The sequence below is a fragment of the Manis pentadactyla genome, chromosome 4 (genome assembly GCF_030020395.1).
Source record: "Manis pentadactyla isolate mManPen7 chromosome 4, mManPen7.hap1, whole genome shotgun sequence".
NCBI lineage: Eukaryota > Metazoa > Chordata > Mammalia > Pholidota > Manidae > Manis > Manis pentadactyla.
Genome location: NC_080022.1, coordinates 34,451,147 through 34,471,804, shown reverse-complemented (window position 1 = coordinate 34,471,804; position 20,658 = coordinate 34,451,147). Strand labels below are relative to the sequence as shown.

The following is a 20,658-nucleotide window of genomic DNA, read 5'->3' as shown; positions in this document are numbered from 1 at the left end:
TGCCAGAGCAAAGGCATGGAGGCAAGAGCCCTCTGGGAATGCCGAATAGCCCCACATGTCCACAAGTGGCTGCAGGTAGCCCACCTGGGCTCCAAGCAGAACTAAGGGCCCTCCCCTGCTCCCACAGCCTCTCCATTCTGTCACAGTGGAGATTAGACTACCTCCTTTCTCCTAAACTGTGAGTTCCTTGAAGACAGGGGAAGAGCCTGTCACCTTTCCATCCCTAGCAAGGACTCCAGGACTTGGCTCAGATGGACCCTTAAAATTGATTGACCTGACAGTCCTGTCTGAGGAAGAGGAAAGACTGAGCGGTGAGACTGTAAAGGTGAACCAGGTCCTGTGATTATTCCCTCACCATCTGCCCTCAGGTGGCTCACAGGCAACTCAAATCGAGCTCACCAACCCAGCTCATCCTCTCTCTGCTCCAAACCTGCAGCATCCCCAGCGTCCCTGTCTCTAGGACTGGCACTGGATTCTTCCTATGGCACCAGCAGAAGCCACAGACCCCTCATTTCCCTCACAGCTGACCCATGGCCAATTTATCACCAAGTCCTACCAATGTTACCTTCTGTATTTCTCAAATCTGTGCATCTCTGCCCACCTGACCCCACCCTCCTAATCCAAGCCTCATCTCTGGCCTGGCTATTCCTGAATGACTTCCCCACTCCCACTGTTCCTTCCCTTCAGTCCTTCCTCCACACCGTATCTAGGGTGGTATTTTCAAAATGCACACTCCACCATTCGCTCCTCCTCGCAGTTACAGATCTACTTTAAAGCCTTCAGTCGCTGCCATTGCCCTCCCGTAAAGACCAAAATCCAGACCCCAAAGGCCCTGACCCAGCTTATCTGTCCACTTGCATCTCCATCCACATTCATTACTTTCTCCCTGGCTGAGACCCCAGCCCCACAGTCTTTCATTTGCTTGAATCTCTCTTCCTCTTCCCTTCCTCATCATTGCCGGTTTTCCTAATTAAGTCCTTCTGACCCTTAAACATCACTTCCTCAGGGAAAGCCCTCTGTGACTCTCAAACAAGGCCAGCACCCCCTTTCTGCTGTAGGCTCTCATAAAAGGATTTTTCCCCCTCACACCCTTTATCTCAGTCTTTAATTATATACATTTGAGTCACCAGTTTCACTCGTTCCCCCTTGCCTGTAAGCTGTAGGAGGGCGCAGAGTTCTTGGTGCCTAGAACAGGTCTGGCACAAAGCAGGACTGAAATCAGTATTTGTGGAATAAATAATTAAATTGTGGCCAACCTGAAATGCTTGCTAAACAATCAAGGCCATATGCTGTTGGTTGTGAAGAACTGTTGGAGGGAATCAGAGCTTTTGGGCTTTGGGAAGATTAATGGATTGGAGGGGATGAAAATGCAGAGGACTTGTAGTAGAGTGAAAAATTAAGCAGAAACTTCAGAACTTACAAAAGAAGTGATATTAGCCCCATTCTCCAGACTGAGAAAACTGAGGCTCAGAGAGATGAAGTAACTTGCTGGAAGTCACATACCTAGTGAATGGCTAGGCCAGAATTCCAGCCCAGGCGTACCAGATTCAAGAACCCAAGCTCTTCACCCACTGCTTGTCAATGGTGGTCCATATATATAGGTTAGGGGCAGGTCTGCTGCCTGGGTAATGTGGATCCCTAACACCTAGAAGAGGGCCTGGCATCTCATGGGCATTCAACTGGTACTGTTAAATGGTTGAATGGGTACATTTAACAGAACCAGTAGAGGCAGGGGAAACAGCGAAGCTTTACACCCAACTCATTCTCCTGGAAGTAGCCGCTAAGCAGTTTTTTCTGCACTGATCTATAAACACCCTAAGTACAAGCACTGGATGTGCAGCCAGTGCTCAGGCATAATAGTGGGTGAGACTGGATTGTAGTGAAAACAATCTGTAGCCTAAGTTCCAGGGCCGAGTGTCCTCAGTTTACTCATCCAACCAGAGGGCATAATGATTGCTAACCCATGAGGTGGTTCTTAATAATGCCACCTGCTGTTATTACTATCATCATCATTATTATTCATTGCCTGAAGAGAAACAGCTTTGGGAGAGTCAAATCTAGGGTTTAGGGAGGGGTGTGGTGAGTGAGGAGGACAAGCGCATGATCTTTTAAGGGAGCACACCCCCTCTTCTCCTGACTGCCCCCAGAAGACCAAAGTCATGGTCAGGGACCTCTTTAGGAGGACACTCTGAGAGGCAGAGAGGCCAGCCTGTGTGCCTGACAAAAGGGAAATGGTTACAAGTCACAAGCCATATCCCTCCATGCCCTGGCCCTGAGGAGAACCCTGGGCAGGAGAGCTGGGGCCAGGGCAAAGGCCTGAGGAAGCCAAGCACTGATTTGCACAGGCTGAGAACTTTCCCCTCGTCTCTTCTAGGTATCCAGAGGAGGCTGAACGTCCTTGTCCCTCTGACCCAGGGTTTTCCACCCATAAGAGAATTCTCTGAGGCTCCCTGCGGGCTTGATTCCTCTGTAGCCTGTCAAAGACTGCGCTTCCGTGTGCATCTGACACTGAACCTTGTACACTGGCCTGGCATGTGGCCTATCCTTCCAATTGTTGGCTGCCCCTTTCAGCTCACCAGCCCCACACTGTCTTCTCAGGTGTATTCTACAAGGTCTTGGGCCGACCTGGACCCTCATTCCAGTACCTCACCCTCACCCATTTGCCTTCAATTCAGTTCTATCAACACTTCCTGCAAGCTGAGCACTGTGCTAGGTGCTGGGCTAAGAGCGTAAATGAAACACAGACTCAAAGCCCTCCAGGAAATCACCAAGTTGTGGTTGACAGACTTATAAGCAAATAAGTCTAATATGAGTTGATAAGGACTTAAGTTAAGAAGACTTAAGAAGTCTGCCCAGAAAAGAAAGGAGGAAGTAGTTTGTTCTTTCTGGTCGTGGTCAGGGAGAGCCCCAGGAAACGCTACAGAGAATAGGTGACATATTTAAGCATGGTCCTCAAGGGTTTGGAGAATTCCACCTGGACAAAGGAGGGAAGACATGGCAGGCAGGGGACAGCCTAAGCAAGGGCAGGGAGGCATGCCCACCCGTGGTGTGTCCGGTGTGCACTGAGCTTGTGGTCCAATCAGTGGCCTAACAACAAGGCCAGCTTCCCTGGAGCCAAACCTGAGTGGCACCAGGATGAGGAAAGAGCATCCTGGCCGCCTGGCTGCGGTGAATCCAAGCTGACTCCCCTTCAGGGGAAAGGTTGAAGCCATTCACACAGACGATGATGGAATTGGACCCTGTCCCAGTTCTGCATCATTTTTTATCTTTTATAGAACTGGGCATCTGGAGAGTCAAAAATAGACCTTTGCCCAGTGGGACAGGAAGCCTGGAGACCAAGGGATCTAGGGGAAGGGCTGGAAGGGCTAGCAAGGAGCTGCATGGAGGGTCATCCAGAGAGGAGCAAGATGGGAGATGGCTGGCGGAGGGCTGGGCCAGGGCAGGAGGGGAGCGAAGGGCTGCCGGGTGGTGGTCTGGGCCCCACACCAGCTGTTCTAGAGGGCCCCGAGGGCCACAGAAGGCCTGCCCCTGCCTTCCTGGCCAGTTCCTCACCCCACTCTCCTCTCTCTACAGCTCCTTAGGTCTGTGGTCTGAAAGGTGCTGGACAGAGAGCCTATAAGTTTGGTCCAGACTCCAGAGCCCCCAGCCTGCTGCCACCATGGTAGGAAAAGGTGCCAAAGGGATGCTGGTGAGTAAAAGAACCAGACTACAGGGAGGAAGGGGGACCTTTAACACTGTCCCTCTGGGGCCTTCCGCCAACTACTTGTCATGGCAGGAGGGCCTAGGAGGTGCCATGGGGTCACGATTCTGGTGTTGCTAGGGCTCCTGTTCCAGACCCTAGGCAGGCAGCCCCTTACCCAGCAGGTCAGGTGGTGCTACAGCTCCAAGCCTGCAGCAGGCCAGATTCTGCCACAGAACCTGCAAAGGTATGCCAGGAGGCAGGAGGCACACTCCCCATCCTCATCCCCATCCCCATCCCTGAGATGTTCTGGAGAGAAGGCTACAGCTGGTCCTGCGGGAGGACAGAAGGACACTTGGGGCTGTCCCATGGCTGGCACCTTGGCACTCTTCTGCCACCCCATGCTCTGCCTGCTCTGGGGAGTGTTCAGTATGTGCTCATCAAAGGGTCCTCAGACCCTGTCTAGTTTTCCTCTACTTCTCTGGTTCCTTCTTGCTCTGAAAAGTAACAACCTTTTGTTTTGAATCCTCTTCTGAGTTCTCTCAGAAAACCTCCCTTTTGCAAGCCATGGCCTTTCCTGTGCCCACTGCCTCAGAACTCAAGAGAGGAGGTGGTGAGGAGTTGAGAGAAACTGAGGCCAGGAGCCGGGCAGGGTGAGGGCTTGGAGGAGGAAGACTCGCTGACGGAAGGGGTGGGTTAGCACCAGAAGCAGGAAGCAGGAAAAGATGCCAGATCCTATCCCAAGGGCACTGGTTGTATTTGTCTCTCGGGATCTTGCCTCAGGGACAAGCTAGATTGGCAGCTGTCAGGGAGGAAGCCAGCCACCCAGCATGGCCCCTCGCTTGGTTCCCCCCTTCCCTACATCAGTTCTTTGTCGCTATTCTCATTCGGCTAAGGATTGATCGGCCTGGAGCCGACCCGAAGCAAGCCCTCTCACCCAAAGATTTCTGGGACTCAAAGAACCTGTTTTAAAGGAATGGTTTGGGGAATGGTGCTAGATGGTTCTGCTGCAGCGTCAGGAGCCCCACCCTGCCCGCTTCTGAACTTCAGCATCCAGTCCCTCAGGCCTAGTCCCACCTGACTTCTCCTGCTTGGAATAAGTCTGAATGAACTAAGCTCCTGAAAGTATTTCTGAGCCAACCTGATCTCTGGATGCTCAGCAATGAGCACAGAGGGAGGACTCTTGGCCTGAGCACTTGCGAAGGGTGGCTGCTGTGTGCTTTTGGGGAGCATACATAACCTCCCCTTTCCTGGAGAAGGTGTGGAATTGCCATGGGCCTGTCGTAGGGAGTTAGGGGTGGCTCTGCCCCTTCCTACATGAAGATTCTGAGTCCCACAAAACCCAAGAAACCCTCTGAGTGCTCCCTGGCTGCTCTTCTTTCTCTAGAGTGACCCTGAAAGGACTGTGCAGGCAGGCGAGCTGTGGGACCCCCGAAGGGAGCATGAATCACAGTGTCCCAGAATCCCTGACCGAGCTGAGCTTCCCAGACTCTGGGGGCGGCAGCATGGCCGGCAGTCTGTGGAAAGGAGTGCTGCCCTAGGACGCTGTTCCCAGCACCAGGATGTGCCTAAACATAGCTGGGGCTTGGTTTCCACCGTGCCCTCTGCCCTTTGGCTTCTGCCTGTCGCTGCATCTGAAGCCCACAGCGTCTGTCCCCTGGGCACTCCCTGTGGTTGCTGGAGATTCTATTCCTGCCATTTTTTCAGTCCCGCTGATGACCTTCTATTCTTGGGCCCCAGTTTGGATTTGAAGCCACCTCCTCTCAGTGCTGGTCTCGAGGACCAGCCTCTGAGGATTACCATCCAGGCCGGCTCCCCGGGCAGCCGAGCCAGCACTTGATTAGGTGCTTATGTCCCCTAAGGGCAAATGGCTAAGGATGCTCCTTGCAGAATGCCCCTCATCCAGATTCCCTGGGAGGGGCAGAAGTCAGGGTGTTGAGGGCCATGCATGTAAGCCACCTGGACAGTCCCAGGCCTGTGGCCTCTGTTGCCATTTACACCCTGGTTTGCGGGGAGTGGGCAGCTGGCCCCTGCCACGGGGTCCTCACCTGCATCCTCTTGCCCCAGGTTTGGGTGTGAGGACTTGGATCCCTCGTCCCTTCAGTGCCAGCAGGGTTGCCATCCTTGGAGCCTTTGCCTGGCTCCTCATGCGTCAGATGCCCTGTGGAGGAGCCAGCCACTTCCAGCACGTGCCCAGGCCCACATGCCTCCTTCCCGTGTCCCTCTCCCCCACTCCCAGCCCAGATGGTCTCTGCCAGGCTAGCTCAGCTGCCTCCCTCATGCCTGAGCAGCTCCTAGGACAGGGACATGTGAGAACCCAGCTGGCCAGGGTGCCTCCAAGCTTGGGAGCAGCTGGGATGCTTGGGGGAACAGGGGGTGGGCGGGGCGGGTGGTCCTTTCATGCATACCTAGCGCCTCTGTAAAAGTGTGGGGTGGGGCTGCCTAGGGCTCAGAGGACAGGGAGCTAGAAAAGGGGAGTCCAGGACAGGAGAGCCCCACTGGATCAACTTTACCCCAGGGACTCACACCAAGTTCACAAACTGGTCAACCCAGTCCCCTCCCCTGTGCCCACTCCCCACTTGCAGAGTCATGGGCCACAGAGGCCTTGATGAGCCTGCTTGGCCTCTCCCGTGTCTTTGAGCGCACTGACTGCTTCTGCCACTGGGAGGCCTTGTGATGAATAAAAGCAGAGTCACCTGGCCTAGGGCCCTGGGTGCCAGAAAATCTAAATCATCCCAGAAGGCTTTGCAAGCTGCACAGGCCACCTGGGGCTGCCCCACCCTGACAGGTTCTGTTATGCTTTGGCATGAGGGTTTGGGCACATCTTATCTGCGCTATCCATCACAAGTCCTGGCACACAGTGGGTGCTCACCCAGACCAGTCCTGGCATGTGGCAAGTACTCAACTAGTATAGGCTTGGCACATATTGGGAGCTCACCAAGCAGGGTCTGGCAAATGTTGGGCACTTCCTTGGTAGAGAGCCTGTCACCTCCTAGGCACTCACCTACTAGTGTGAGACCCCCAGCATGTGGCAAGTGCTCAACTAGTACAGACTTGGCACACAGTAGGCACTCCCTTAGTATAGAGCCTTTTGTGCAGTGGGTACTCAGCTATCACAGTGCCAGGCACACAGTGGGTGCTCATCCTGCTCAGGGCTGGGCATACAGTGGGTCTTCACAGGTCCTGGCCTGTGAGGTATACATGGGGCACTCCTCTAGTATAGGGCCTAGCACACCACAGGGGCTTGCTGGCATGGGGCTGGCACACAGTGGGTACTCTCTTAGCACAGACTTGACATGCTGTGTAGTCTTCTAGTGTTGGACTTGGTGTACAGTCAGCACTGCAAACATGGGTCCTGGCACACCGTGGGTGCTTTCCAAGCACAGGGCTCTACCCAGTAGGTATTATCCTAGCTTGGGGGCAGGCACACTGTGGGAACTCTTCTTGTATAAGGCCTAGCACACAGTGGGCGCTCTCCTCACCAGGACAGCCTCAGCAGTGACCTAGATGACCAGGTAGATGATTCTAGATATGCATTTACCCCTCCCCAGTGAAATGGACAGTATCAAGATCCAGAGGAAAAGGCTTGACCTTCCTCAGGCCTCCTCTCTGGACCTAGGACTCTGCCATCCCTCTCCCTTGGGCTTGTTTCCCTATGTACCTACATATAGCTGGGGCTTGGTTTCCGCTGTGCCCTCTACCCTTCAGCTTCTGCCCGTCGCTGCTGCATCTGACCCAGGGGCCGTGGAGCCCCCCTACTCAGTCCTGTGCCCTCCCCTCCCTTCACACAGCTTCCCTCCCTCTAACCCCAGTTCTAGCTCAGCAGGACCTTCCCCTGGAGTCATAGGGCTCAGCAAAGCAGCTAGACTCCTTGCCCCTCTGGAAGCAGGCCTACTCTTATTAAGAAAAGTCAGAGGCAGGGGTTGGGGGAGTCAGTCTCCCTAAGTGGGGCCGGAGCAGCTGGATCCCACTAATGAGGCCTCATTACAGCCAGGGCCCAGCTGGGCTGCTGCCGTCTCCTGTCCCCATGGCCAGAGCCAGTGAAAGCTGTCCAGCCAGGGCTGCCTGTTCTGGGCACCCTGCCCAGGCCAGGGCATCCAGAGCCCAGAGCCCACCCTGGGTGGAAGTGAGCATCGGGCACCACGGGTGACTGGGCCTTTCTGGAGCCAGGGGCCCAACCAGGGCCTTGGCCTCAGTCTGCGCCTACAGGAAGTCAGCGGAGCATATCTGGGGACCTGGCTGCATGGGGCTGGCCCAGTGAGTGGCTGAGTCAGGGGGTCTCAGGCCATTCCTAGGAGACCTGCTTGAGCCAGTGCTGGTCTCCATCTTCCCTCCCCAAAATGGGGATGATTATGTATCTACATCAAGGGATTACTGGCAAGGTTAAATGAGTTAATATATGTAAAGTGTTTAGGACAGTGTCTGGCTCATAGTAAGCACTTAATATGTATTATCTACTACTATTATTACTAAATGCTCACTAGGTTCAATGATGGATGGATATTACCCCCATTTTAAAGATGAAGAAACTGAGACCAGACATGTTAAGTAACTTCCCTAAGGTAGATATGATAAAAAACTGGCAGAGCTGGGGTTTGAACCCAGACCTATCTGACTCTAAAGCCTGTGCCCTTTTCTTTTTAATGCCATTCTGCCATGTTCCCTGTGGGGTCACCACACTTACCAAACTCCCAGAAAGCTATTCTTTACATCAGAATCCATGCATGCTTCCATTTGATGGATATTTACTAAGATCCAACCATGTATCAGGCCCTCTGCCCACGTGTTGATTTCCAAAGAGAGCTGTGCCTTCCCAGGACCAGAGTACTCATGTCCACCTTCCTGGCCACTGGTTGGTGTCTCAGCATCATCTGGAGACTGACCAGTGAGCGTGGCCTCAGAGAAGAGGAATAGGTTGGGTCTTGGTGACACCTGCTGGGCAGTGCCCAGCCCTTGCCACCTGCACTCCCAGAGCAACACTTTAGGCTCTGGGCAATGCTGCAGGACTCCCCAGGGGGCCTGTTCCTCGGCCCCACTTTGTCAGCACTTTGTGGTGACCACCCTCTTGGCCAATGCCATCTTTCTTTGGACAGGTAAGAGTGCAGTTCACTAGGTCAGAGCTTCCTTGCATAGTCAGTCACATGCTCCTACAGGGACACCCCATCATCTTGGCTACCTGGGGGACCCCCAACTCCGGGCAGACAGCCCGCAGCCCACACCACCCTAAGAAGACTGAGGTGCTTTGGTAGTGCCCTGTGGACTGTGCCCTCACTTCCTCCTACCTCTTCACCAGCACTAGTCCCCATGGCACTGAGCCACCCTAGCAGGACGCTTATGGGCTCAGAAGCATCTGGGTCCCGAGGCTGGCTCTGGGAGGAGAGGTTGCTGCTCTCTCACTCTCTCCTGCACTCACACTGCCTCACTCTGGTTGTGAGTGTGTGTGTGTGTGTTTTGTTCCAATAACTTGCTGGGAACAAGGGAAAAACACAACAAACCCCACGCCTCACTCTAGCTCTGGAGCACCCGCGCTGGGCTGCATGGGGACTGGCCGGAGGGGGAGGGCCAGGGGAGGGGTAGGCAGAGCTTCGGAAGGAGATGAGGTGAAAGTAATCGACGCTGCCCAGCAGCAGTGGGAGAGGCAGGGGATGCGGCAGTGTCGCTGGGAGCTGGCAGAGGTGTGAATGAGCTGCGGAGACTCACCAGAGCTCCGCTCTGGGCGCTCAGACTGGGATGGCCATGGCTCACGGACCTGTGGCCCCCTCCTCCCCAGAACAGGTCAGTCATCTTCCAGAAGGTCTAGCCCCCTCCCTGGCACCAGGCAGGCTGGGAGGCTGGGCTGGGGGTGGGGAGAGGGGCTGAGCGGTCTGTGCCAGGGAGGTACAGGCACAGCCAGCGAGGGAGATGGACACCAGCAAAAGTGACCCAGAAAGTTGCAGCTGTGCAAAGGAGTGTGGGAAGAGGTAGCGGGGTGGTGGGGGCCTCAGGGGGGCTAGTGGGGGTGTGAGGGCTCCCCCAGCCCAAGGACCTGCTGAGAATCTGCTCTGTGTATCAAAGCTGCATTGTCCTAGCTCCCGGGGAGACGGGCCGGAGGTGCCCAGGAATTGTACTAATCAATACAGCCACATTGTCTGTGCCACAGCAGTTACTCCTATGGGGAGAGTGAGGGGGCAGGGGCATGTGGTGCATGGACTCAGTGGTGAGGATGGGGGAGGGGATGGGTTGAGAGTGTCAGCTAGGAGGAGAGAGACCCCACGGAACATTCACCAGTGTCCAGGGCAGGTGCCTGGATGGGGTGGTAGCCTGTGTGCCCTCTTCCCTGGAAGCTGGGGCGAGGCGAATGTCAGGCACCATGGGGCTGATGGCAGCGAGGATGAGGGGACCAGGAGAACCACTTTCCTCCCCTGTAGGGCATCCTGACTTGAGCTGCAGAAGGCAAGAGAAGGAGTGTCTTCTGAGGAGACGTCATGGGTTGGGTTTGGGAGAAGCATTATGTAGGACTGCCCTCAAACCTCATGACTGCCAGGGCTAAAAACCAAAGCCATTTCCCCGAGTGCCAACCTGCTGCCAGCCAACTTGGGTAGAGGCTGCCTAGGGCTGCCACAGCAAGGGCAGGGCTGCTGGCCTTCTCCAGGGCAGAGGAAGGCCCACCCAGTGCTCCCCACCACTGCTCCCTAGGGCCTGGAATGGAGCCTGGCCTGCCTGGGGTACATCTTCTGTCCACTGGCTGTCCACAATATTGGCAGGTCTCTCTCTGCTAATCAGAGACAAAACTGCACAGAACATGTCCTACCCTCTCTCACCTGCTGTATGAAGGCCTGGACTCCTGACAGGTGCCCAGAGATTGCTCTGAGGTTTTCCTTCTGAGGTTTCCCCCTGTGTATACTGCTCAGGCCCGGGGTAGATTTTCCCGTGGTCCTGCTCCTCCAGCCCTGGCCCTGGACAGGATAAGCAGAGCCAGATGAAGGACACAAGGCCCTGTCATTGCAAGGCAGGTGCTCCCTAGGAGCCAGTCTGGACCCAGGACTGATGGGAGAGGACTTGGAGAAATAAGAATCTAGCAGTACAAGGAAATTGTAGGGTCTTCTGAGGCAGCCACAATTTACTGTAATGGCTGTTCCGCCTAAATTCCACTGGGGCTCAGACAAAGTTGCCAGTGATCTGGATTTGGCTCAAGGTCAGTTTGGACTGTGGGGTCTTGCCTGTTCTCCTCCATAAAGTTTGTCTTGGATGGGACTTCATCCCATGAGCAAACCCTGGGGCTGCAGAGTCCTGAACAAGAAGCCTGCTGGATCCTGAGAGAGGCCCGCCCAGCCAGGGCAGCTCCAGGATTCCTCAGTGTCCACTGAGAGCAGGAGGAGGGAGCTCATGATTCACAAAAATACCCAGTGGACACAGATCTAGGAGGGCGGGCATCAGGAGCCAGAGTGGAGTCACAACCCAGGGAAGAAATCTGGGCCCTCTCTGAGTCCCAGCACGAGAGGAGGGCTGAATCATGTGGCCGTGGGTGCCTCTGGGAGCGGGCTTTGTGGCTCTGTTTCCTCTTTACACCTTGCTGTACTTCCCAGTTCCTTTTTTCTGATAAGCTTATAATGCATTTATAATCAGAAAAAAAGCAATAACATTTTTTTAAGTCATTTAGAAAGCTAGTGGGAACTAAAGGACAATAAGGCAAGGTCAGAAATAGTAAAATTCTAGGCAAGGCAGAATTACAGAATATTAGTAGGTCGGTTCAGGTTGCCTAATCTACTCCCTGATTTCATAGACAAGGATACAGAGATGCTGAGAGTACAAATGACTTGCCCAGGGTCACAGGATCCTAGAACATTAGGGTTTAAACCCCAGCACAGGGTCCTGCCCCACCGAGCTCAGAGCGTAGTGGGAGATCTGGATTCTGCACTCAAAGCTGAGCATTCAGCCTTAATTCCAGAGGAGAGAATAAGCTAGGCAGAGGGCTATGTAAAAGACTTATGTAAGTGACCGCTCCGTGTGGCGCACTCAACGGGGCAGGGATAGGGGTGGGAGGTTGTTAGCCCAAGACAGTGCACAGGTCCTTGTGCAGAGCTAGGCACTGCTGCCTCTGAGGGGACCACTTCTGAGAGAAGGGACACCTGAGGGTCTCGTGTGTGTGTGTGTCTGTGTGTGTGCACGCACGTCTATGCACAGCGGGCATAATGGAGGACAATCAGCCAGCTCCCCCCACTCGGCCTTGGCAACAAAGCCCCAAAGCCTGCGCTCTGCCTACACTGGGGGAACTCAGACACAGGGCAAGTCGGCCCTGTCCTGAAGACCACTTACCTGGCCCATGGTCGGGGGTGGGAGGGGTGGGCAGAGGTGAGGATCGAGGCTATCGGGGAATCTGGGGAGGAGGTGCCAACCCAAAGGGGTACCATGTCACCACAGTTTAGTTCACCACTGAGGTGTGAGGGAGGGAGAGAGAGCAGCAAGAAGCAGACAGTGGGAAGTGGGTGACGGCGGGCAGCAGAAGCCTGGAGCCTGGCCAGATGGTGAGGCTGAGCTGGGCCAGGCAGACAGGCGGCTGGTCTAGGTCAAACCGTGACCACAAACGGGTCCTTTGGTGGGCACCTCGGTGCCTACGGCCCCTGCAGAGACGGTTAATATCAATGGGGCAGCCATCTACACAGCAGATCAAGAAAATGAAAGACTCAGAATAGGGAAGATTATGCAAGGAGAGAAAAAAACTATGCAGCATTGAAAAAGGCTTGCCCACTGTAGGCTTTGCTCACCTAAAAGGAAGCTAAGGGGTGTCCCCAGAGAAGGGCCAGGGAAGGAGGGAACTTGGGCCCCCAGAACCCCCGCAGAGCATTTTGGAGATCCTGTCCTCCCCTGTGCTTGGCAAAAGGTAGGCTTGCTCCCTCCTCTGAGAGCTGAGCACTTACCAGCCAAGCCGCGTCAACATAACTGGAATTGAAGCCTGAGGCCTCGCTGGGGGCGAGGCTCCCAGGGCAGTGCCCATCCACGGCTCCTGCAGTCGGGGCCCCACAGTGCTGACACTCAGGGACAGGGAGCAGCTGCTCCTGCTGGGCTCTTCCCACACTGCTTGCAGGGTGTTACTTCACTGACCTCCAGCTCCTTCCGCACAGCAGATCCCTAGTGTTGTCAGGGACTGCCCGCCAGAGCCCAGTCCCCACCTCCCGGTTCCAGGCCCCTGTCCCAGGGGCTCTGGCCAGCATAGCTGAACTGGTCAGCTCAAGGCTCAGCGGCGTGCTGCTCATTAACAGAGTAGCGGCTGGCTCTTGAGGGCTCAGTCAAGCGGCTGCCTATGGCACGTGGCTGGGGACATCACTGTCCTCCCTGTCCCCATCCACACCAGGGAAGGAGTAGATCTCAGAGATCCAAGTCCGGTCCTGCAGCTGGATTTGGTCAGAGGGCTGGGCCAGGACAGGGGCCTCAAACTTCAAGCCTAGGGGACACAGGTCTCTGCAAGGGGCTTTGCCCTTGTCCTGCCCTTGAGGCCAGTCATGGATCTTCAGTTGTCTCTTTTACCACTGTGACTGCCGCTTCCTGGCCCCACACACATACTCTGCAGCTGCCACAATACCCCATTGTGCCCCTAAGTAAACAAGTCTTGGACAGAATAAAACTGTTATTGTAGGATGAACATATAGGTGCCCTATTTGGCCAGGATTTATTTGGAAATGGATTAACTACCCCAAGAAGACATCACACCCTCCCAAAAAATGCCCTCCAACCCTGCTAGGCCTGCCCCAAAGAAGCCCCTGGGAAGTGGTGACAGTCTCAGGCCCCAGAGCCAAGAATCCTATCTGTAGGGGCCTGTCACATACAGCACCGCGGGCCATGAGCCACCCTTTCCCAGAATCACACTGGCCTTCAAGCCTTTTCGCTTAGGGAGGCCTTCCCTGACCTCACCCTGCCCCCACCCCACTCCTTGTCCTTCTTCCTTACTCTTGGGACTTGAGAAATTCCCTCTTGTGGTCACACTGAAGTTGCATGTAAAAGTTATGTATTTGTTTAGCTCATTAATGTCTTGTTCCCCAACCAGACTTCTAGCTCCGAATGAGTAGGGGAGTCTGTTTTGTTCACTGCTGAATTCCCAATGTCTAGTTCAGGACCTGACACACAGTAGGTGTTAGGAAATCTCTGTGGTTGCATGAATGAATGTACACAGCCTGCCAACTTGCTCTGGGTGTCCCTTGAAGGGGACCCCACAGTTCCTGGTGCTATGCCTCCAAACCTCCCAGGAAGTAAGGGGTCAGCGTCTCCTCTGGAGGTAATACTGGGTTGGGTGTGCAGGGTGGTCACTCCACAAAGGTGTCTCTGCTGTGGAGCCACAGTGTGCAAGCCCGAAGCGGCAAAGTGTGCGCACCATGGGAGCAAAGGGTGCGTGGCCGGGGCCTCCGTCAGGCGCTGGTGCCTCCTATGTCTGCATTCCAAACTGGGCCTTTCTGGAAGGTGCATAGGTCCCAGTGAGGCCATTCCTCCCTTCTCGTTTGTCGGTCAGGGTCAGGGTCTGACAGCATTTCAAAGCACCAAGCCTCTTTGTTTATTGGGCAGCATGATGTTCCTTGAATATGTCTCTTTCAAGCTGAGGATCGGCGTCGCTGCATCCTTAGGGGCTGTGCTCCTCTGTTTCTGATCCTGGGTCTCTTCCAGGGACTCCTGTCCATTTCTCTCAGGAGACTAGCCCATCTCTGGGAGGCTGCTCTGTCACTCAAGGACTCTGTGCTTCTCTATTGGGGGCTCTTGGGGTCCCTATGTCTCTTAGGCCCTCTGACTCCTTGGGCTCTGGCTCAGGGTGGCCTGACGTCCTGCTCACTAGGGGAGGGAGTGGAAGGGACATGGTACAGGGAGGGGGCACGTTCACACTTATAAAGGCCCTTACTGAGCCAGTTCCAGCTCTGGGTTTGGGATTCCAAAAGGGGCTGTCCTCAGAAGCCCCCCAGCCCAGCCCTGCTGTTCCCCAAGGTAGGCCCAGCATCCTTCCTTGGGGCAAATCCCCTCATCAGCCCCTCCTGCCCAGCTCTCTCCACTGCAGCCCACCCCATCTAAGCTCAGAGACCCTATTCCAGAGTCACTCCATCTGTCTCCCTTAGCAGAGTCTGTCCTCCAAGTCTGGTGTGGTGCCTACAACTCTGGTCTCCTCCCCCAACTCATGGCCAACACCACCTAGCCCAGGTCAGCTTCCCCAGGGCCCCCTCCCCAGCCAAGGGCACTAGCAATGGTTCCCCTGGGCCCTCCCACCCTGAGCCTGAGTATGCCCTCACTAGGTCTGACCCAGCTCACTGGCTGCCCTCATGTCCCTACCCCACAGCCGTGCCCACCCTGTGCCCTCAGGAAAATGCCTTCAGCTGGGGCAGGGGTCCAGCCTCCCCTCCCCCACAGCCGCCTGCCGCAGGGCAGCGTGCTCAGCCTGGCGATGTGGCGGCGGCGGGTGGGGGGGGCTGTCTGGACACAGGCCCCTTTGTGCCCAACCCGACTTGGCTGCTTGGTATGAGGCTCAGCTGCTCCCAGATGCTCACCCAGAGGGAGAGGGGAGAATTTGGAGGGGTGGGATCTGGGGCTCTCAACTGCAGTTCCCCCTCAGTGTCCCACCTCTCCGATATTGGCAGTAGCTCCTCAGGTGGGCTGGTGCCCCTGGCACGGGGTGCTGGGGGGCTGGTGAGGAAGGCCCTGCTTGGCACCCTCTGGCAGCTGCTCCTCCCTTCTCCCCTTTCTGCCAGGCCTGCTCTGCAGCTCCTGCCAGCAGAGGGGAAGCCCGAGGTGGGGGTGGGGCTTGGAGGGTCCCTGGTGTCCCCACTGGGGGCAGCCCTGAGGGTCAGGCATGGGAGCTCAAATGCCTTGCTGATAGTAGCTTCTCTCCTGTCCCTACAGAATGGTGCTGTGCCCAGCGAGGCCACCAAGAGGGACCAGAACCTCAAACGGGGCAACTGGGGCAACCAGATCGAGTTTGTACTGACGAGCGTGGGCTATGCCGTAGGCCTGGGCAATGTGTGGCGCTTCCCATACCTCTGCTATCGCAACGGGGGAGGTACCCAGTGGGCACAGGGCAGGGACCAACGCTTGGATAGAGCCTACCACGAGGGCCCAGGCCACCTCTCTGAGGCAGACCCATTTTGGACAGGAGGCAGACCCATTTTGGACAGGCTGGCCTCCGGCCCTGTTCTCCTTTGCCCCCATCCCCAGCTTAGGTACCCTTTACCTAAGGCACAGACCACCCCCTGATGCTGCCAGCCTGCTCCCTGGAGGTGAGGAAGGTGGAGAAAAGCTCCCCAGCCTGCCTCCACCCCTGTCTTACACCTGCCATGTTTCAATAGCCCTCCAAATGTTTCAGGGACATTTGAGGATCCCAGGGACTTACATCTGTGCAATTGCTTGATTAAGCCATCAAAGCCAAACATTGTGGCTCTGGGGTCTGAGTTCTGCTCAGAGCAGACTTTCCAGGGAGCCTCTGTCAAGTTGAGATATAGGCTGTGGGTAGTGGACCTCAGGCCCGGGCTCCTACTCAGTGCACGTCGCACCCTCCTTGGGTCCTAGCCAGTTGCAGAGGTTATGCTGTTGGGTTCTGAGCAGGAAGAGGGTGGGATCCCCCAAGCCTGCCCCTGAGCCAGCCCTCTCCCTGCCTGCCAGGCGCCTTCATGTTCCCTTACTTCATCATGCTGATATTCTGCGGGATCCCTCTCTTCTTCATGGAACTCTCTTTTGGCCAGTTTGCAAGTCAGGGCTGCCTAGGGGTCTGGAGGATCAGCCCCATGTTCAAAGGTGAGGCCTGGGTGGGGTACACACACACACACACACACACACACACACACAAACACACACACACACGCCTCTGCGGGCCATGCTGATTCTCCCATCTGTATAAACACACCAACCCCCGTGGAGCCCTGGTGCTGACCCCAAGCCTCACATCAATGGCCAAGGCTATGGACACATGCCAGGATCCCTGTTTACTTGGCCTCCACTCTCCCCTCCTTTCACGTGTACACACAAAACCCCTTTGGCCCCTGGTGTGCCCCTGCCCCTTGACCCATCCCTACTGCGGCCCTCCACGAAAGCCCACCCTTTGGGCCCTTCAAAATTAACCTTACCTCCTTCAACAAGATGTGTGGGGCTTCATTCCCGCGTCCTCCCCAGGTGTGGGCTACGGCATGATGGTGGTGTCTACGTACATCGGCATTTACTACAACGTGGTCATCTGCATCGCCTTCTACTACTTCTTCTCATCCATGACGCACGTGCTGCCCTGGGCCTACTGCAGTAACCCCTGGAACACGCCTGACTGTGCCGGCGTGCTGGACACCTCCAACCTCACCAACGGCTCCCAGCCTGCCACCCTGCCCGGCAACCTCTCCCACCTGCTCAACCACACCCTCCAAAGGACCAGCCCCAGTGAGGAGTACTGGAGGTGAGGCTCCTGATGGACCTGGGCTGGGGGACACCGGTGCCAGCCCTCAGCCCTCCCTCTCACCATCAGGTAACCCTCTGCAGACTAGGTAGGGTGCTGGGAAGGAGCAGGGTAGAGGTATGTGAAGAGGTTTTGGAATTCACAGAGTGATTCAGGAGAAAAGGCTGACTCGCCAGAGAACAACAGAAGATGGGTTGTTGAGTGGGGATGTCCTTACAAAGTAGCAGTGAGCAAGGGCTCCAGCAGTCAGGCAGTTCTGCAGAGGAGAGTCAGGGAATAGGGAGTGACTTCCTAATGGGAAGAACAGCATGGGCAAAGGCCCTGGGTCCCAGATGAGCAGAGGCTGAGTCAGCAGTCCTGAGACCGAGGAGAGCCTGTTCCAATGAGAGTAACAGGTGTGTGCGGAGCTCATGGGCCATGAAGCAGCCTAGGAGGGGGTACTGGACTTCTTGGAGAACTTAGAGGAATTAAGTTTAGACTTAAGGGGCATGGGAGTTTCCTGTGCCCAGGACTGTCGTCATCAAGCTGTTCTTAGGAAAGACAGCCTGACACCACTCTGTCCCTAGTGACAGAGATGGGTGTCTCAGGGCTGGCTGAAGAGAAGCTGCAACTGGAGGTGTTCTGGAACACCTTGCCACAGCTGGGTGGTATGAGGGCTCAGCAGAACATCCTAGAGGAAATTACCCATGTCCTGTTGAGGAACCCATGGGAAGAGGGCTTTAGGGACTGGTGGGTAGGCCTCTTCATTCATTCCATAAACATTTATGGTGTCTGCTCTGCCAGTCTCATGTGCCCACAGGGTAGGGATGGCCCAGAGCCCCTGGCCTAGAAGTTCACAGTCTAGTGGGCTAGCTAATCAGACAAAACAAAAAAATACAAGGAATCCAGATTGGTAAAGAAGAAGTTAAACTGTCACTATTTGCAGATGACATGATACTGTACATAAAAAGGTCAGGTGCCTCAGGGAAGGTATATGCAGAAGTGTGGTGGGGGCACAGAGGGGGTGGCGGTTATTTCTAAGGGGATGCAGGTAAGAGTAGGTGGTCAAGAAGGCTTCCCAGAGAGAGGGAAGTGCAGAACGGATTGGGAGAGACAAGGGCAGGTGAGCTGAGGCCAGGAAGTAGCAGACTGGAGCTGAAGTCAGGGACAGGTGAGCACTGAGTATTAACACAGAAGAGACCAGAGGCAGCCTAAAGCACAGGGCTCCCCATGCCAGGCTAAGGGCTTGAGGCTTTCTCCACTGTGTGGAAAAGAGCCATAGGTGAGATGGCCAAGCCCTAGTGATACTTGAAGCCCTAGCAGGTTGATATCCTCTAAGCCCAGCACCAGTTCTCAGACCCTACAGGGTCACGCTTCCCTGTGCCAGCCTCTGTGCTGGGCTGTAGGCATTCAAAAATGGCTGTGGTCGCCCCCCTCAGGAGCTCATGGTGTAGGCAGCAGAGCCACTGCCTGCGTGTGCGAGGCAACAAAACCCTCTGGGCAGACTCAGGTGCTCGGTCACCGGACAGATCTTTTCTTAAGCACCAAGGAGGTGCCAGGCACTGTACTCCAAGGGGAGACAGAGCTGGCACTGACACAGACCCTGCCCTCACAGAGCTCACATCTAATGGGAAAACTAAGCAAACAGCCGCCAATTTGAGGTGTGGTACGGACTGGACAACTCGGTCAGGACAGGGGATGAGCCTTCTTGGAAGCCCGCAGAAGCACCAAGCCCCATCCATACCCCCAGAGATGCTCCAGAAGCTCTCACCCCAGGGGCCATCTGCCTGGGATTCCTGGCCAGGTAGAGCCACCCAGGACAAAGCTCTGGATGGTTCACCTAGTGTGACCAGAGGGGAAGAGCCCTCAAAGGAAACTGGTTGTGGGTTGGGGGCTCATCGGGTGGCCAGTTGAACTCTACTCCGGCAGGGGCTGGAGCCGGGCTGCCTAACCAGCTGCAGTTCGAGGCAGGACTCCTGCCCTGCAGCATGGCTCCCTGCTGCCCCCTCCTGGGGAGCCTGGGAAATGACCCTTGAGAGGACGGCCCAGGCTGGCTTCAGCAAGGATGTGAGCAGAGCAAGCATCCCTATTCTTGGGCACTTCCTATGAGCCACGCATATTATCTCATATAGTATTATCCCTATTTTCAGATTCAGAGACTGACATTCAGAGGTTAAGGAACAAGGCAGCAATTCTGCATCAGGAAGTGTATTCTCCTCTGTGCCCAGTGCCTGGTGGGAATCAGGCAGCGTGAAGTAACTCTCTACAGGTGTTCTGGGTCCCCACTCTCCACAGCCCCTTGGAGAGCTGCATGATCTCATTTGAGCCCCACAGCAACCCCCTTAGGTAGATGGTTCAGGTGTTATAAAATATTCCCATTTTACCAATGAGGAAAGCAAGCCAAAGGAACGGTTAAGTGACTCCTCTAAAGCCAGGGAAGCTCAGAGGGCAGGTTTATGAGCCTCATGCTCACCCTTCTGACCCACAGTGCTCCCTCCCTCACAGCCCCTTCACAGTTATGTTTCATAGGCCTCTGGGTGCTGGTCTGACTCCTGCTATTAGACCCTAAGCGTATGACCACATCCTGCTTACCTCCAGCAGAGCACCTAATACCCAGGGGGACATGGAGCCCAGCAATTCCTCTCCCAGTGTCTACATGGCAGCTCTGAAGTCAGAGTCCTGCCTCTGTCACTTACCAGCTGTATGGCCTTGAGAGGTCACCAAATTTCTCTAAGTCTCAATTGTTCATCCATTAAATGGAGGTGGTTACCACACCTACCTTGTTTTAAAGATGAAATGAGATAACACAGCATAAATCACTACAGACGGTGACAGGTGCTCAGTTAAGCATGATGGCCACTGCTGGAGATGTAAAGAAATAGATTAGGGCATCCTGTTTTCAAGCCATTTACCATCTGGTTGGGAAAATTAAAAAATAATGCAGAATAATTCCAGAGATGTTATGCATCAAGAACCAATTTACAACTATGTCAGGTTCCAAAAATTCTTACATTAATTGTTTGATCTCAAAAGCACATGGTCCAAAAACAAAATAAAACAAAAAACTAAATTTGGTGCCATAAAAAGAAAGGTACAATTCATTATTTGGTTCCCAGGCTAGCCTTCTAAACTCTTTAATCTCTAATATGGTAATGCTATACTCTTGCAATAAAAAATATATGAAACACAATCTGTTTGACATACATAATTAGACTAAGTTTTCCTTTTGAACAAGAAATAGTTTATTTACTTTGAATGCTGGTAAAATAAAGTAACTCTGAGTAGTGGTAGGAGGAGGACCGTGTGGCTATTCTGGAGGGCAGAGCTTTCCAACACAGATGTGCCCTGAATGGGTGTGCCCACTGGGTGGGGCCTGGGCAGCCTGGAGCCCCCAGACCAGTTGCCTTCAACTTTGAGTGACTTTGTCTATTTACCCCAATGGACCCAAAATATATTTTTCTGTATGCCACAAAGGAAAAAAGATTGGAAAGCACTGCTGAAGACCAGGAGCCTCTCCTTGGTGGTCCCACAGCTCCTGAACTTCCTCCATGCCTTTGTTGTTGGTTCCATCCACTAAGAGCCTGGAGAGGGTCTAGCCCAGGGCCTGGCTCTGATG

The 20,658-nt window shown here is 54.8% G+C and overlaps 1 protein-coding gene across 8 annotated transcripts in view; it reads left to right on the top strand.

Moving 5' to 3' along the window:
- Positions 1-20,658, top strand: part of SLC6A9 (solute carrier family 6 member 9) — a 30,944-nt gene that overhangs the window by 2,087 nt on the left and 8,199 nt on the right. For 3 of the 8 annotated variants that reach the window (XM_036893036.2, XM_036893037.2, XM_036893038.2), the window contains 4 exons: positions 3,574-3,688; positions 15,530-15,686; positions 16,286-16,417; positions 16,793-17,063. In XM_036893036.2, coding sequence (XP_036748931.2) covers positions 3,659-3,688; positions 15,530-15,686; positions 16,286-16,417; positions 16,793-17,063 — 590 coding nt within the window. In that variant the 5' untranslated portion in view covers positions 3,574-3,658. Of the gene's footprint in view, positions 1-3,573; positions 3,689-9,425; positions 9,455-15,529; positions 15,687-16,285; positions 16,418-16,792; positions 17,064-20,658 lie in introns of those variants that run through there. The other 5 variants (XM_036893039.2, XM_036893035.2, XM_036893042.2 and 2 more) reach the window with 5 other exon arrangements.